The sequence below is a fragment of the Ctenocephalides felis genome, unplaced genomic scaffold (assembly GCF_003426905.1).
Source record: "Ctenocephalides felis isolate EL2017-DRISC unplaced genomic scaffold, ASM342690v1 CF-g0.4_SCAFFOLD_01031, whole genome shotgun sequence".
NCBI lineage: Eukaryota > Metazoa > Arthropoda > Insecta > Siphonaptera > Pulicidae > Ctenocephalides > Ctenocephalides felis.
Window position 1 is genome coordinate 1 of NW_020537185.1, and position 16,946 is coordinate 16,946.

Genomic DNA, 16,946 nt, shown 5'->3' on the forward strand with positions numbered 1-16,946 from the left:
CTACTGTTACATTGTCTAATATTATAAGAATTATATAAACTGCAAAGTTGAAATTATTTGTTTAAAGTATATTAGAACTTTAGTCAGAATCCAATCAGAATCGAATCATTTGGCGGTCAAAAATGATCTTTAGACATATGCACATCAAATTATCAGATATTTTATAGAGATTTTAACAATAAGTATTAATTTTGTTTACATTCCTATGGGTTCCCTACCAATATTCATCCGTTAGACGGCGTCGCGGCGCTTACGCACTTCGATATTTCGTCTCTATGCAGTTAAAGCAGTACCAAAATATTTCAAAACTAGTGGGGCGCATGGCATAGTGCCCCTAGACAATATTAGAATACCCCGTGTTTATAGTGCCTTAAGGCAAATTGCTGGAACTCCTCGTACCAAAAATGATTTTTTTTTAAAAAGGTTAACATTTTTGAAAAAAAATACTCTGAAAAAATTAGATTTTGAGAAACTATAAATTTTGACAAAAACTTACTTTTTTTTGAAAAAAAGACTTTTTGAAGAAAAATTTATTTTGAAATATTTTGAAAATTCTAAACTTTTTTTCAAAGCAATCGTACTGCTTTAACTGCATAGAGACGAAATATCGAAGCGCGTAATCGCTGCGTCGCCATCTAACGGATAAACATTGGCACGGAACCCATAGGAATGTAAACATAATTTATACTTATTGTTAAAATCTCTATAAAATATCTGATAATTTAACGTGCATATGTCTAATGATCATTTTTGACCGCCAAATAGCATTTTTTTAATTTTTTTTTACCAGATCTCCGAAACCGCTAGACCTGCCTTTATGAAAGTTTGATCAGTTATTCATCTTGTTAATACAAGTAAAATGTTTTTTGAATTATTCAAATCGGACGCTCCGTTCTCTTAAAAACTGAGTTACCGTTTATGGCATTTTTTGCTCTATATCTTCGGAACGGCTAAACCTGCCTTCGTCAAAAACTAATCAACATGTTTCCTTATCAATACGAATTGAATGTTTTTTGAATTATTCAAACCGCTTTATACGTGTTCCCGAAATCGTCGACGAAAATTTGTATCTGCACACACACACATACACACACACATACATACACACTGACACATACATCCATTTTTTCTAAGGTATGCCAAAATGTTCAGAAGGTTTTGAAACGTAAAGATATATAAACATTTTCATGTTTACCTACGGGAAGTTAATAAATTTTTCTTCAAAAAGTTTTTTTTTTCAAAAAAAAGTAAATTTTTGTCAAAAATTTATAGTTTCTTAAAAATCTAATTTTTTTTTAATAATGTTAATCTTTTTAAAAAAAAATAATTTTTGGTACGAGAAGTTCCAGCAATTTGCCTTAAGACACGATGCCATGCACCCCACTAGTTTTTATTATGTTTTCAACGGAGAAGACTGCAATCATTGCAGCAGTGGAGGACCTTTTTTTGGCGCCGCCGGAGATTGCATGTCATTTCAAAAATATTTAATATTTTATTTCAAACATTTTACTGTGTATTCTCAAGACATGTATAAATATACCCTCAAAATTTTAAATAAATCGATTCACTAGTTTTATTATTTTTTAATACCCATAAATGATCTTTTTTAGGTTGTCACACTAGGTGTGCCCCTTAAGAAGTGTTAGTTGTATATACTCGGCTGAAAATTCCTATTCCTTTAATTTAATAAAATCTTTATTATTTTCATACGTTTTGACGTATGACCTATGCGACAATGAAACACATAAATGAAACTAATATGGTGTAAAGACTTACATGTAAATTGGAATGTTTTTATTCATTCGATCATAATTATTAATTAAGTCTTTACACCATATTACTTCTTTTTATACCAGTTTTATTTATCAGTTTCATAATATGTTGGTTTTATTTATCTGTTCGGTAATAATGCATTATTATCGTTGAATAATTATGAATATTTCAATTAACATGTAAGTCTTTATTTATCTGTTTCATTTTCACATAAGTTAGAGTCTAACTTATGTTGTATGTATATATCTTCAGTAGACTACAAAAGAAACGAATATTAAACGTTCAACTGTTAGACTTTAATATTCGTTGCTTTTGTAGTCCACAGAAGATATATATACAACATGTATATATATAACATATGTATATATTTATATATATATATACAGGCCGGTCCTGGGGTCCTTAGCGCCCGCATGCAACTTTTTTTCTAGCGCCCCCCCTCCTCTATTAATTTTCAGCGTTTTAACAGTTTATCATTGAAATTATATAAATTTTTAGATATTTTTTAAAATTATTTTTATTATTCTTTATTTATTATTTTCGATATCAATAAATAAAGCAATCCTTGTCATAATTTCACATTTTAGTAATATTCAATATGTAGTAGATTGGTTATAAGATGTAAATTCGACTACCATAGCAAAAAAATTGATATTTTTGTTAGATTAAAGTTATAGAATTTAAGAAATGCATTTCAGAAATAAGATCTTGATATCAAAATAATAAATCCTATTTCTGAAATGCATTTCTTAAATTCTATAACTTTAATTTAACAAAAATATTAAGTGAAATAAAAAAAATAATTTGTAATTATTCTGGATTTAGTGCAAAAAAATAAAATATAATCTAATAGCGTATAAAATATATTGATTTTAAATTTATTTAAAGAATTGAGGCTATTCGGGGGTTATAATCAAATATTTTTAAATTCTTAATTATTTTTAATGTATGTGCAATATTAATATTTGAGAAAACTAGTATTTCATTTTCAATCATAACACTCGTATTTCATGTTGGATTTTTTAAATTTTAATTTAATTTAATTTTTCGTCGTAAACTTCTTTTTATTGATATCGTAAAAGCCGTCATATTCAGTTTGTTGTTTTAAAGTTAAATTTTTAACGTATTTTAAAAGTATTGTCCAAAAATCAGTAAAAAATGCAAAGAAATTACACATTTCTTGAACTATATTGGAAAAAAAACTTATTATATTTGATATGTATTATTTCTGCATAGTTAATAATTATTAAATTTAGAGTATGGTCACCACTAGGTATAAAAAAAGCCTTAAGATTTTCGTTCCAAAGTAAATTTTGCTTTCATTTTTCATATTTGTTCCATCTTCATAACCCTATCCACGCATGTCTTCAACATTTAAAATTCATCAGATGCGAAACATTTGCGACAAAACTTGTAATAAACATGTCATTTTCTAAGCACTGACTCCCCATTTTTTATTTTTCCGATTATAATTTGTTTATATTTTTTAACAAGTTCCGTTTCTGAACTAAAACTAAATGCCCAACAATTAATTTAATCTTTTGCAGATTTGCGCTTATGGGATTGAACATTAGAAAATTTCTGTTTCGATTCCACGGTAACTTCAAACAAAGAAAAAATTGAATAAGTAGATTAAGCAATAAACAGAATTGTTATTTACTAATTTGCAGAATTATTAATCGGTTAATTGTTTCTACTGATATCACATTGCAAAATAAATATGCTTTCCCTAGTTAAGTTAGATTGTTTATTATAATTTATTAGGTATTTTAGATTTTATATAAATAATTCTAGATTTTATATAAAAAAATATAAATATTATATTATAAATTTAATTTCCGTAACTCGTTTTGGCGCCCCCTAAGGCGTGCGCCCGCATTTTTTGCATGCATCGCATGCAAGGCAGGACCGGCCCTGTATATATATATATATATATATATATATATATATATGTGTGTGTGTGTGTATGTATGTTGTATATATATATATCATATATATATATATATATATATATATATATATATATATATATATATATATATATATATGTATATATATATTCATTACATGAATTGTCAAAGAACAAAACTTTATAATTGTTAATTGTTTATTGGAAAGTAATGAAAATGGTTGTTAGTTGTTAGTACAGATCATGCATAATTATTATTAATGTTATTGAAAAAAGATATCAGACATATAATTTAAATTCGTAAAAGACTTATTGTGAGTTTTCTTTAATCCAATCCAAGTAACCAGAGACCCTTGTGTAAACAGAAGGCCTATCCCTGGATCCGCATGGAATGTATCCCCATGATACAACTCCCAAAAGTGTAGCCTGAAATAGAGTTTACGCATAATATTAACAGATTAAGTAAAACAAAGTTTCTCAATTTCAATAAAAAATATTTTTATAAGTGAACAAGTAGTTTTACAAGAATAACATATTCTATTTTACTATGTGTTATCACGTATCAAAATTTGTTACAAAAAATATCATTATACTGACCTCATTTCCATTATATTGTACAAGTGGGCCGCCAGAGTCACCAGAGCAAGCGCTTACTCCACCGGTCAAGGGTCCAGTGCAGAGGTTCAAGGGGTGAAGTGGTGAGGCTCCAGGACCTCCCAATACTTTCTCACATTCGGCATAAGATACAATTGGTTTGTCAACGGTCTACGATAAAATAAAATAATAAATCTTTATATTTATTAACTTAGGTATAAAAAATAACTTTATTTTTAATGTTTTAAACTTTAAAATAATTTCAACGTACCTGTAAAAGGTTGGGGTAAGATGGGAAATTGGAAGTAGATGTTGATCCCCATCCGGACAAAGTAACTTGGCCAGAGTGTGCTTCATCTCTACTTGGCAGTTTAACGGCTTGAACGGCAGAGTTCAATTTGAATGGAGTTGCCAATTCAATCTAAGGATCACAATAATATGTTATTATTTAGACTTTATTCAATTATTTGTATACGGTAGTGATATTTAAAAAAAATCTTACCAAAGCAATATCGTATGGGCCAACACCTCCAGAATAAGATTTGTGCACGATGGTCCTCTTGAAGGCTGAACGTTGTTCAGTGGATTCAGATTTAGACAAATCGTGTTTTCCGGCTACAGCCTAAAAAATTGAATAAAATATCATAATGTTGAAATGATAATAAAATTTTTTCAATTATCAATAAACATACAAAATTACAATACATATATATGGGGTAGAGCGGGGCTCAAAGGTCCGCGGGTAAAAAAGTCCAACACCCATATCAAAAAATCAAGTGAAGTTAAGAATTGTTTAACAACGATATTTGAAAGTGAAGGGAAAAAGAAGAATAACCAGCCTTCACATAGACTTTTGCGACGTTGCTATCTCAAGATAAAGGGCGATGTTTGAAAATCCATAACAAAAGTATTTTCTCTGATGTTAGTTTTTTTATTGTGAGCACTTTTGTTTAGTTTACGAAACCTTTATATAATTTTAATTATACGTTATTTAATTATTTTATAAGATGTATTATCAATTTTAAGTTGGATTCAACAGTTTTTTTATATAGCTTCTATTAAAACTTATATGTGAGTGGGGTAAAACCTTCTGAACATTTACTTTAGTAAAAGTATAAACAATAAAAAATAGTAAATAAAAAAGTAAATTATTTTGAAAAAAGCAACAGAAGATAAATTAAATCAATAAATATTCGAACTCTGCTGATGATTATTTCAAATAATTGGCAAAATACTCGATCAAGGTTAGATACAGTGTGATCTCTGTAAAAAATGTATCCATGAAATTTACATTTTGCATTGGTTGAATAATGTAGATATTATTTCGTAAAATTGCTTTTAAATTAGAAATAAGACATTAGACCCGTTTGCCACCTTATTGGCCAACCCATTTTACGTCGTCTTTGGGGTAAAAAGGTCAGGTGACTATTTAAAAAAACGAAAAAAACACAGTTATACAATGATTAATTAGCTTGGAATTTTACTGAACATAGTCAGATAGTTGTTTGTTTGATTTGTGTTATTTTTTATGATATACTTAATTGGTATGGTTGTGACTTTTCCCCTATAAATTATCAAAATTAATAGTTTTATAAAAATTGATAATTTTATATTTTCGCAATAATTTTTTCTCATAAAAAATATCAACATTTTAATCACCTCAAATCCAAAAGTACCACTGATGCAGTGAGCGGCAGTGACAACCCACTTTTCATTGAGTACTGAACCACCGCAGAAGTGGTCTTTGTTTCTTTGCAAAGATACCTGCCATGGGAATTGGTGCTCGCTGGCGGTGTGACCACCTACAACACGTGGGAAGCCATCGGGGAAGCCGACCACCTCAATTTCTGAAAGATTTATTAGATATTTTACATAAAACATAAATTATATTTCTCCTAGCGACATCTGTCAACTGGGCCCTATTCCTTCTCTTCCCTACTTGATATTCCATGACTTATCTATTTGACCTTGATAGAGAATTCAGTTCAGTACAGTCAACGACTTGTAACGGATAACACATAATGCTAATATAGGTTTCCATATTTTAGATTTTAAATTTATAACAAACTGATAATAACACAAACCTAGTCTCGAAACGTTTGTGAAATTATTATTTAATAAATAGTGCAAAAAAAGAGTGTTGTTTGTTCATATTTCTAAATTAATAAATTATATTATATATACAAATAAAATGCAATATTTCTGAAAAAAATCGAAAAATCCGATGCAAGAGATGTGTCCATCAGAAAAATATTGAAAAACTCACAGTTATCAAAATCTCTGATTACTGACAATTGTAACCACATATGTTAGTACTGATTGCGGAGTAATGTAATAATGTGAGTCTCAAATTTTTAATTATCACTGATGATGACAAAACCTCTTATATCGAAATGTAGGAAAAAAGAATGATTTAAGAAAAAGCTTTTTATTTTAATTTGGCCTAGTGCGTTTGAGGTTTATATATTTGTATTTTATATAATATCAGGTAAATATATTAAAAAAGCACAAAATATAATTTATTATGCAAATTTTATATTTCACGTTATGGTTTTAATATGCCAATTGTATGAGTAATTTACAACTAGTATATTGGTAATAACAAATAAAAAAATTGAATTTATTAGTATTTAATTTAATCCAAATAGTATGATCTGAACAAATATTAGAAAAAACTTAAAATATTGTTAAAAAAATACTCTATAATCAATCTATTGAGAGCGATCATACGAACATACGTAATTTAAAAAAAACTTATATTTTTGAAACAATTAACTACAGTAATTATTTAATTAATAAATATTTCAAAAATACTTACTACTAAAAAAGTGACAACAACGCATAAAAATGCATTATTTAATAAACCGAGAAAATTGATCCATTTTATTAATTTATAATAATATTCTATATTTCAAGTCAATTAAATAATTATTTAATGATTTTAACTTACCGCTGGCTGGAGCTGCGGTGGCAGCAGCCACTAACAAGACGAAGACAAACAGTTTCATGTTGTAGAGTATTTGATACTACTATGCTTAGTTTGGATATTTCCCTCATTATTTATATTATTTTCTAGGCTTATCTAAGAAAATTGCAAAACATGCCCTTGTCTTATCGATTTATTAACGGATTAAGAGTTGCTGCTGCCAGATAACGGTTATCTGATGATTCCGAAATTAAAATTGCGCGATCACTGTAGTATATTTTACCTTATTGGAAATTCTAGTTTGAAAGAGATTTCGCATCAGCTAATATCAAATCTTTACATTTTGTGATGTATCATTCAGATAAGTCTAGTAATTTATTTGGACTTGATTAGATAAATGTGGGCTGCCCATGGGAATTTCCAAATTCTATGACAAATTGTAATTTTTGCAAAAAAATTTGTGATTAGAATTTTCATTTTGAAGCATAATTGATTTAGATTTTCTAAAAGTGTAATACAAAGAGTTTGGTTCTTGCACCTGTACATTTATCATTGAACTCATCAAAAACATTTGAAAACAGTAATTGAAACAGTTTTTACAATTAATTTATATTTCAGATTTCTCTAGTTAGTGTTGTATCATTCTAAAAAAAAATTGATGTATAAATGCAATATTTTTGCATTTTCGAAAGGCTTAGTTTTACTTAAAAATATTTTCTTAAAATAATGTTACAACTCATGATATATCCTGATAAATTTATAGTTATTAAAATAAATCTTTAACATTTGACCAAAAATTTTTGGTGAAGTGTATAAGAAAGCTGGTGAATAAGTATGCTATTTTAGTAACTATTTTAAAGCTATTTCAAGGTTTCAGAATGTACTTCAAGCAAATGATTTTGCTCAATATAACACTGTTCTCAGGATTGAGAAAAATTATAATATTATATATGTTTTAAATAAAATTGTTAATATAAAATTATAACATTTATATTCTTATAAATCAGAACTCACAAATCCGTTGATAAATCAAAAAACCTCATAAATCTAAATTGTTCAATAACAAAATTCATAAAAGGTCTAATAAAATATTCCATTGATTGCTACTTTGTTATTATGATTTTTTTACGCAAACATTATATTAAATGCGACTCATTGAATATTCAAATAGACGGATTATTTTATATTTTTCATTTTCCCATAAAACTTGTGAGATCAAATAAAATATTAGCGTAAAAACCTTAAAAGGTTCATAATTATAATAAATTATATTTTTCTATTATTCAATAAAACTGTAGATATGTTAAAGTCAACAAGTTTTAATAAATTAAAAGACCAATTCATATTACAAAAAATATATTTTAATGCAGTAGAAAATTATCTTACTAAATTATTAATCATTATTACTAAACTAAATTATAATACAATTATATCGAAATAATTCATTTAGTATTTTCGCTTATCCAATCTAAGTAACCAGAAACTCTTGTATAAACGGATGGTCTGTTGCGAGATCCGCATGGGATATAGCCCCAAGAAACTACACCCAGTAAGATAACCTTTAAGTAAGACAAAGTCAGTAAAATTCAATGATTATGAAACAGTAATATGTGTTATTAAAATCGATTGAAATGCAATGAAGTGACAAACATGAAAATAATTCATATTTTCCGCAAAATACTAATATGAATAAGACTAAGATTAATAAGTAATCAGAATGAGATATTTTTAGGTAATAAGTCAAAAATTGTTGAAAAAAAATTGGAATAGAGTTGTAATATATTCATAATTATGAACAATTATGAATAGATTATAAAGCTTTACTAGTAATGTGTAAAATAATTGTAATAATTCTTGTAGGAATGTTAGAATTGAAAAGCAAGAATTATTCACCTTTGAGTCCGATCAAGATATTCATATCACTTTTTTTAAAAAAAATTGTAATTACATGTGATTTTTGCATGTAGTTTATATTATTACTTTTATTTCGCATGATTAAAAATTGATCATTTTTTCTGAGTATTATGTGTCTTTTTGTGGGAATTGATATAAAAGTGAATGTAGCATCGAATTGATTTTGGTGTCGCAAAATTGTTTATAATATGGGTATGAGTTTGGAATAAAAAAAAGTTGGCAAATTTACTTAACTTATATAAAATACTGAAACATGAAATAACGTTTGATTCTAACTTTCAGAAAGGTAGTGCAGAAGACCTCACTAAGTTTCAATGTTTCAATCACCGTAAAGATTGAATATGTTTGATGCCAATGTATGTTTTAGCATGTTTTACTATTCATTATAAAACAAAAAATAAAAATGAAAACCTCCAAAAAAAATATGAAGAACATTTAACAAGCAATTAAAAACTTGCATGACTGTTAATAGAAGAATAATAACTCACGTCATCGCCATTGTATTGAACAAGTGGACCACCAGAATCACCAGAGCAAGCACTGATGCCACCAGTCAAGGGACCAGTGCAGATGTTCAAAGGATCGAGAGGAGATGCTCCTGGTCCGCCCATAGCATTTTCGCAATCAGTGTATGGAACAATCGGTTTGTCAACATACTGAAATATTAGAAATATTCATTAGCATAAACAAAAAACTGAATATAATACTATTGGCATATAAAATAATTCAATACCTGTAGTTCATTTGGATAAGTGGGGAAGATGGTAGTTGAAGTAGATCCCCAACCAGAAAGCGTCACTTGTCCAGAATGTGCTTCGTCTTTCAATGGAAGTCTGATTGGCTTCACATTGTCGTTAAATTTGAAAGGTGTTGCTAACTCAATCTTAAATGAAATAATGTATGCGATAATCAACAGGACATTTGATTCATTAAAAAATTAAAACAGACTTAAAATCAGCCAATAATTATATACAAGTACATTTGTAAGTTATTTACAGTTTATTGTTAAAACAATTATGTAAAGTATTCATGATGTTGATCCAATTCTATAAGAATTGCAATATATTATATATTCACATTCATAATATATCGTCATATTCATAATAGCATTGTAGTTAAATTATACCTACTATTTGAATTTCCTAATACAATTAAACTGTATTTTTATTAGTGTATTATTTAATAGTGTTTACGTGTTATTCAACATGTACATAAATATTTTTTACAAAATTTTTGTAAATTCATTGATTTGATTAATTATTGAAAAATTTATAAGCGTAAAGTGGTTGTTTAAATTTATTTGAAATAAGCAAAATTAAATTATATCGAATAAAATAACACAGTTGCAAACAATATTTCACTTCAATATCATCATATTTAATTTGTTAGAAAATATGAATTAGGTATGGAAAACTATGAAAATATAATATACAAACGCACTTATACGAAGTAACAAAAATAGTTCAATGATACAAAAAGTGATTTGATTATCTCGTAAGTGATAAGTTTTCCTATTACTCTCTATTATATATACTAGGCTCTAGTTCTACTCTAAATTATTATAAATATCATGAACATATTCTTACAATATAAGGGGAGAGATAACTATTTGAGTGAAGCAATTCACGAAATGAATTTCTTTGATAAGAACTGTTACTGTTGCAAATTAGGTATGTGAAGGTATTGACAGAATATATGATTAGTTACAGAACGATAATCGAATCATTATGAATAAGAACTGAATTATGTAATATATAAAATGAAAAACTTACCAAAGCGACATCGTAAGGACCCACCCTTCCAGTGAAGGACGAGTGGACGATGGTCCTCTTGTAGGCGCAACGTTGCTCAGATGATTCGCTTTTCGACAAATCGTGTTTTCCGACTACAGCCTACACAAATTAATTATCAATTAATTCAAATCGAATTTAATATTCATACAATTGGCTTTTGCGTTAATTAATAACACAAATATAAGTTTGCAAAATATAACAGCATTATATTCATATAACAGCTACTATTCTGAATAGAATGCTTCAAAAATGATTTAAGTACTACTTTGTAATATAATTGTTAAATATAACAAAATAGAACGTTCCTATAATAATAACAAATATTTTAATTTTGATATTAAGCTAAAATTAGCGAACTGTATACAGATCATTCTAAATGAAATCCCATCTTTTAGATTTATCTCGTCTCATTCTATTCGTTTTGAGACAGCACCGAATATTAGTTATTTAAGAAAATATACTTTTAAACCAGATCAGTAAGGCAAACAATTTCCCTTTTAACCAATTTTATAACATAATTGACAAAAAAATATATGGTGCGCTATAAATACAATCAAATAAAATAAAATTTTAAAATTCACTTATAAAGTATATATGACTAATGTACAAAGTAAAAAAATAAACCAAAAAGCCAGATTATTTGATATTTACTAGGTTAGCATCGCGTTTAAGTATAATAATAAATATTTAAGTTGTATCAATTACAAATGTACATTAGTACAAAAATTATATGGTTCTACATACTCATTTAAAACACAGGGTAGGACGGGGTTTATATATATATATATATATATATATATATATATATATATATATATAAAAAATAATGTTAAAAAAAAAATTTAACTACAATATTTGAAAGTTGAGGGAAAAACATATATAACCAAACACCATCAAGATTCTTACGACGTGGATTATTTCTGAAAAAAATACCAGATCAAAGTTAATTACAGTGTTCTCTATGTAAAAATGCACCCATAAATTTATATTTTGCTTGAGTTGAATGATGTATTAATTATTTGTAAAAATACTTCAAAATTAAAATTAAAATATTGGACCTGTTTGCCCCTGTCCGAATTACCCCGCCTATGGGGTAAAAAAACAGGTTACCAATTTTTTGAAAAAAGATACATTCCTAGAAAAACAAATTAGCTGGAATTTTTACTGAACATAGACAGATAGTCGTTTCTTTGATATGTGTTATTTGTTATGATATTACGGTTTTGGTTTTATATTTTTGTAATATACCTCAAAGTCAAACTCGCCCAATATAAATTTCAATGATATAATATGAAATTAATATTTTCCAAGGATTTGTTTGTAACAATGATATAAATGGTCAAATAAATTACTTATAAATCCTACTAATATACTAACATGATAACATCGTATTAATAATGAATATATTTAATTTTATAATTTTTAATTTTAATTGTTATAGTTTTATTTTACTTTAACTATATCGATAACAAAGTTTTATTCTTTTTTATGTGCTCTTCTTTGAATAGTATATATTTTTTTAGAATAATGTTAGTTCTATATTTATTGCAAACTATTTTAAAACTTCTGAAGACGACATGTCCAGTGTCAAGTCGTATAGAATAAATATTCATTATTGTCTACTTTTTATTTATGTTTGGCTTATTAGCTAACATTTTAATATTATATTAATATAATTAAACAAATATTCAATATTTATTTTACTTTTTAATATATTTTAATAAATTATTAAGAAATATCAATATATTAAAATAAAAAATATTAATAAATTTTGTAATGTGAGCATTCAAAAACTAATTGAACTGGTTTCTCTGAGACATGTACAGTAACTAACCATAAGATATTCATTTATATTGTTGTATTAAATAAATGTTATACCAGGAGCAATATTACAAAAGAAATAAATTTCTTTGTGACGAAAAAATGTCTTACCTCGTAGTTTTCAGTTCCGCTGATGCAGTGCGCGGCTGTCAAGACCCACCTGTCGTTCAAGATGGAACCGCCGCACAAATGCTTTCCGGACCTTTGCAGGGAAACCTGCCAGGGGAACTGGTGAGGTTTGGCAGTCTGGCCACCAACTACACGAGGAAACCTTCGGGAAAGCCAATCCAATCGATTTCTAAGAAAAAGTTAAAAGTATACATGAGAGAATTTATCAAAATATAAAAAATACATTACAATACAAAATATAAAGATATAAAACCTCGATAATATTTAATCGCCCAATTCTGATCCATAGTTAACAAATAATAATAAAATTGTCTGTTATAATTCATTAATTTATAATTAACTTCCCGTAGAGTATGTTACAGTATTCGCAATAAAATCGAAATTAAAAATTCTTATATCTTTGCGTTTCAAAGGTTTCTGAACATTTGCCATACTCCAAAAAAAATAGATGTATGTGTATGTGTGCGTTTCTGTAAAAAAAAATCAAAATGTAAAAAAAATGTCTGAACCTTTGAAAAAACTGATTTTTAAAAAAATATAAAAATTCTCAAAAAAAATTTTTTTTCAAAGATTTCGTAAAATTTTGTTTGTTTGTTTTTAACGAATATTCGGTAAGGGAAGTATACCAGCAATTTCCCTTACGGCACGATGCCATGCACCACTAGTTTAATTTTAATTATTATTTACAATTCCAAAATATTATTTCACAAACTTCACATAAAACACATTGATGTACAAAACTATAAATATTAGTTGATTAAAATAAGATGTGGTTAAATATTATTCAAAAACTTGCCGTTTGTTGGTGCAGCAGCAGCGGCTGCGATGAGCAATGTAAAACGTAAAGTTTCATATTGTTATTAATTGTGGTAAGTAATTGTGGTATATGAGGAAAGTGGGCACATTCTCCTATTTATATAGAATCAAGTACCAAGAATAATCACTTATCTACTATATTATGCGTTTCAATCATTTTTAGATTCAACTTTATCTACAATCAATTGCACACCGCAAAGACAAAGAATATACATTGTTTACATATTACCCGACATTATATGAATCATATAAACTAATCTATTTTTGAGCAGCATAAATAAGATTAATAGTACAAATTTTCATAAACAATATATTTTTTAAAATATATTTATCATATTAGAAATGAAATATATTTCTCATGTTGCAATATTACTTAAAAAGCTAACATTGAACAGTTTTTCCTAAATTCATCAATTATAATTACTAGTTATTTATGAAATAACTAACGGAATAATTGTTGTTATATATCCTGAATTGCCTTTTAAAATTTGGTTACCAATTATATTACAGTTAACAATAACCGGCAATAATGGTACAAAGTTGTTTGTCTGTTTTTAACAATATATGCATTTAGTTAAAAATATTGGCATTCTCGTGACTAATTATTGTTAGAGCTAGTAAATTCGCTATCAGAAGCTCCAATTCGGCATGTGTTTTAAGCTGCCTGATATCAAGCAGTAGTGATAGCAAAATATAGACATCAATAATAAAATAACTAGTTGGTATTGGTATTTTGCCTTGAGGCAAGTTACATGAACTTTCCGATATATAAATTAATTTATGAGTAGATTTATTACACATAATTGAAAAAGAACGAACACGTTAACTCGGAGTATTTTCAAAAAGCAACTTCTCATAAATCAACAATTATTATTATATTTAAACCGGTATGGTTTAGTATGTTTATTAAGACTAAGTACTATATTGTTATACCAAGTAAATCGTCTAATTTTAATTTTAGCTAACGTCAAAAGAACTAGTTTTAGTTAAGTTTTATAAGACCATGATATATATCGCTTAAAAAAAATCCATAAAAATCGGATTAAATTTTTTTTCAACAGTTAATTACAAAAAAACGGCTCGGTAGATTTTCACCTAAATATAATCACTAATTTTTTTTAAAATCGGTTCGGTAGGATGATCTCAAATGTGGACGAAATGTTTAACACATTTTTTCAAATTACAAAGAAACGGTAGTCCTCATCGAAATACATCAAATGGCTTTTAAATTTCTCAAATCGGTTCAGGCGTTTTTGAGAAAACATCGATGAAAGGTCTAATTTTGACAAATGCCAAAAAAACGATACCAATTTTTGCAAACTTTGACGAATTTTCAAAGTTAAACCAATTGTCGCAGGAACGTAATATTTTAGTATGATCTAGAAGACTATAGTATCTACCGTCAAAAAAAATAATATACAAATCGTCTGCTTTTATAAAGAAACGGCTCGGCCGATCGTCTCACAATACTGACAAACGATAGTCCTCGTCGAGATACATCGAATGGCTTTTCAATTTTTGAAATCGGCCCAGCCGTTTTCGAGAAAACGTCGATTTACGGCAAAAAATCTGTTCACATACATACACCACACACATACTTTTTTCAAATTTGGTCTCATTCGATTCAGAATGGCTTGAAACGTCGAGAAAACATAAAATTAGCGAATCGGGTTTTTTGATGAAAACATAAGCTTCTCCTTCGGGAAGTTAAAAATAACCGCTCCGACATTATATAAATACATAACATGCAATTATAAATTCATCAAATAGAGACAAGCCAAAGCCGCGTGTTATGTTAAAACATAAGTTTACAACAGCTCATAAAATTTTACAATTTACTTCATAGTCCAATTTTTTTCTAAAAAATACTATTCAAAATTTGTTACAGAAAAAATACTAATATGTAGACATAAAAAAGTTTATTTTCTCAGTAATAGCTAATCTACAATCAATCTATGCAATATTTTATTGATTGATTTCAATAGAGATAAAAATCGTATTAGATATAAATTTGAATACAAATTATATTATTTTTTTTAAATCAAAATATTTTTCGAATACATTTTTGACTAATCAAAATATTAGAGTAGACGGTCCAGACGAAGCGCAGGTCAGTATCTAATCATTTGTCTGGTTAAGATACGATCTCACGCATGAATCAAAATTCACACGATGCATTTTATTATAAATAGCGCGATTTCAATGAAAACAAATCATATCACAATAAGATTTAAAAAATGAAAGTTATATTAGCCTTTTTATTGGTGGCAGCGGCTACAGCTGCACCAGGTAAGAAAACTTAAGCTGTCAATCATTCATTTCTAAAATTGTAGCTATTGAATAGTTGCAATTAAATTCATTCCAAGCTTCATAGTTACATTAAAAAATCGAATCATTAATTTCACAGACGAGGATGTAATCGGTTTTCCTGACGGTTTTCCGAGAGTGGTTGGCGGCCACACCGCGGACCCACATCAATTCCCGTGGCAAGTGTCCTTGCAGATGTTTGGCAGCCACTTTTGCGGCGGCATCATATACAACTCCAAATGGGTGATAACCGCTGGACATTGCATCATGGGTATAAATGGATTTGAGGTACGTCGTAAGCTTAGTTATTCAAGCAAGCAATGCAATAACAAGTGCTAAGATTATGCTAAATTCTTCTTTTAGGCGGTAGCAGGAAAACATGATCTGTCCAAGACCGAGTCGACAGAACAACGTTCTGCCTTCAAGAAAACCTTTGTGCACAAGTCGTACGGAGGTAGCGTTGGTCCTTATGATATTGCAGTGGTACGTAAAAAATATGATTGTTTATAAATGAGATTTCATAAGTTATAACTAATATTTCTAAATCAGATTGAAGTGGATCCACCATTTAAATTTAATGAAGCCGTGCAGGCTGTAAAGTTGCCTTTGAGAGATGAACCTCATTCAGGGCAGGTGACATTATCCGGATGGGGATCTACATCGACCACTAGTTTTCCTACATATCCAAATCTTTTGCAGGTAATGAAATGAAAACTATTAGATTGTGCGTGATAACCAATATATTATTTGTCGTTAGACCGTGAACAAACAATTGTATCTTATGCCGAGTGCGAAAAGGTTTTGGGAGGTCCGGAGCATCTCCACTCCATCCCTTGAATATCTGCACCGGACCCTTAACCGGCGGAGTCAGCGCATGCTCCGGAGGACTCTGGCGGACCCCTGGGGCAATACAACGGAAATGAGGTAAGCTCTTTAAAAATTTTAAATAATACAAAGTTTTTAT

At 28.2% G+C, this 16,946-nt stretch overlaps 2 protein-coding genes and 1 pseudogene across 2 annotated transcripts; 1 reads left to right on the top strand and 2 right to left on the bottom strand.

Annotated features, from left to right (window-relative positions):
• Positions 1-3,868: 3,868 nt before the first annotated feature.
• Positions 3,869-7,290, bottom strand: LOC113365460 (lectizyme-like). Its single transcript, XM_026607014.1, has 6 exons — positions 7,227-7,290; positions 5,936-6,123; positions 4,779-4,898; positions 4,548-4,697; positions 4,280-4,447; positions 3,869-4,108 (listed from the first exon to the last, which is right to left on the bottom strand). The coding sequence occupies exons 1-6, from the start codon at positions 7,282-7,284 to the stop codon at positions 3,992-3,994; spliced, it is 801 nt and encodes a 266-aa protein (XP_026462799.1). The 5' UTR covers positions 7,285-7,290; the 3' UTR covers positions 3,869-3,991.
• A 1,317-nt stretch (positions 7,291-8,607) lies between these two features.
• Positions 8,608-15,519, bottom strand: LOC113365461 (trypsin-like). The gene is made up of 6 exons (XM_026607015.1): positions 15,515-15,519; positions 12,842-13,028; positions 10,889-11,008; positions 9,850-9,999; positions 9,605-9,772; positions 8,608-8,761 (listed from the first exon to the last, which is right to left on the bottom strand). The coding sequence occupies exons 1-6, from the start codon at positions 15,517-15,519 to the stop codon at positions 8,645-8,647; spliced, it is 747 nt and encodes a 248-aa protein (XP_026462800.1). The 3' UTR covers positions 8,608-8,644.
• Positions 15,520-15,912: 393 nt separating this feature from the next.
• Positions 15,913-16,906, top strand: LOC113365459 (annotated as a pseudogene).
• Positions 16,907-16,946: the final 40 nt, after the last annotated feature.

Bases quoted from the DNA above. Each gene is read 5' to 3' on its own strand.
- LOC113365460 (XM_026607014.1), bottom strand. From the start codon at position 7,284: ATGAAACTGTTTGTCTTCGTCTTGTTAGTGGCTGCTGCCACCGCAGCT. The intron at 6,124-7,226 runs GTAAGTTAAAAT...TAAATCTTTCAG, and splicing joins CACCGCAGCTCCAGCCAGCG to AAATTGAGGTGGTCGGCTTC. The intron at 4,109-4,279 runs GTCAGTATAATG...ACTCTATTTCAG, and splicing joins TACAATATAATGGAAATGAG to GCTACACTTTTGGGAGTTGT.
- LOC113365461 (XM_026607015.1), bottom strand. The intron at 11,009-12,841 runs GTAAGACATTTT...TAATTTGTGTAG, and splicing joins GCGGAACTGAAAACTACGAG to GCTGTAGTCGGAAAACACGA. The intron at 8,762-9,604 runs GTGAGTTATTAT...TCTTACTTAAAG, and splicing joins TTCAATACAATGGCGATGAC to GTTATCTTACTGGGTGTAGT.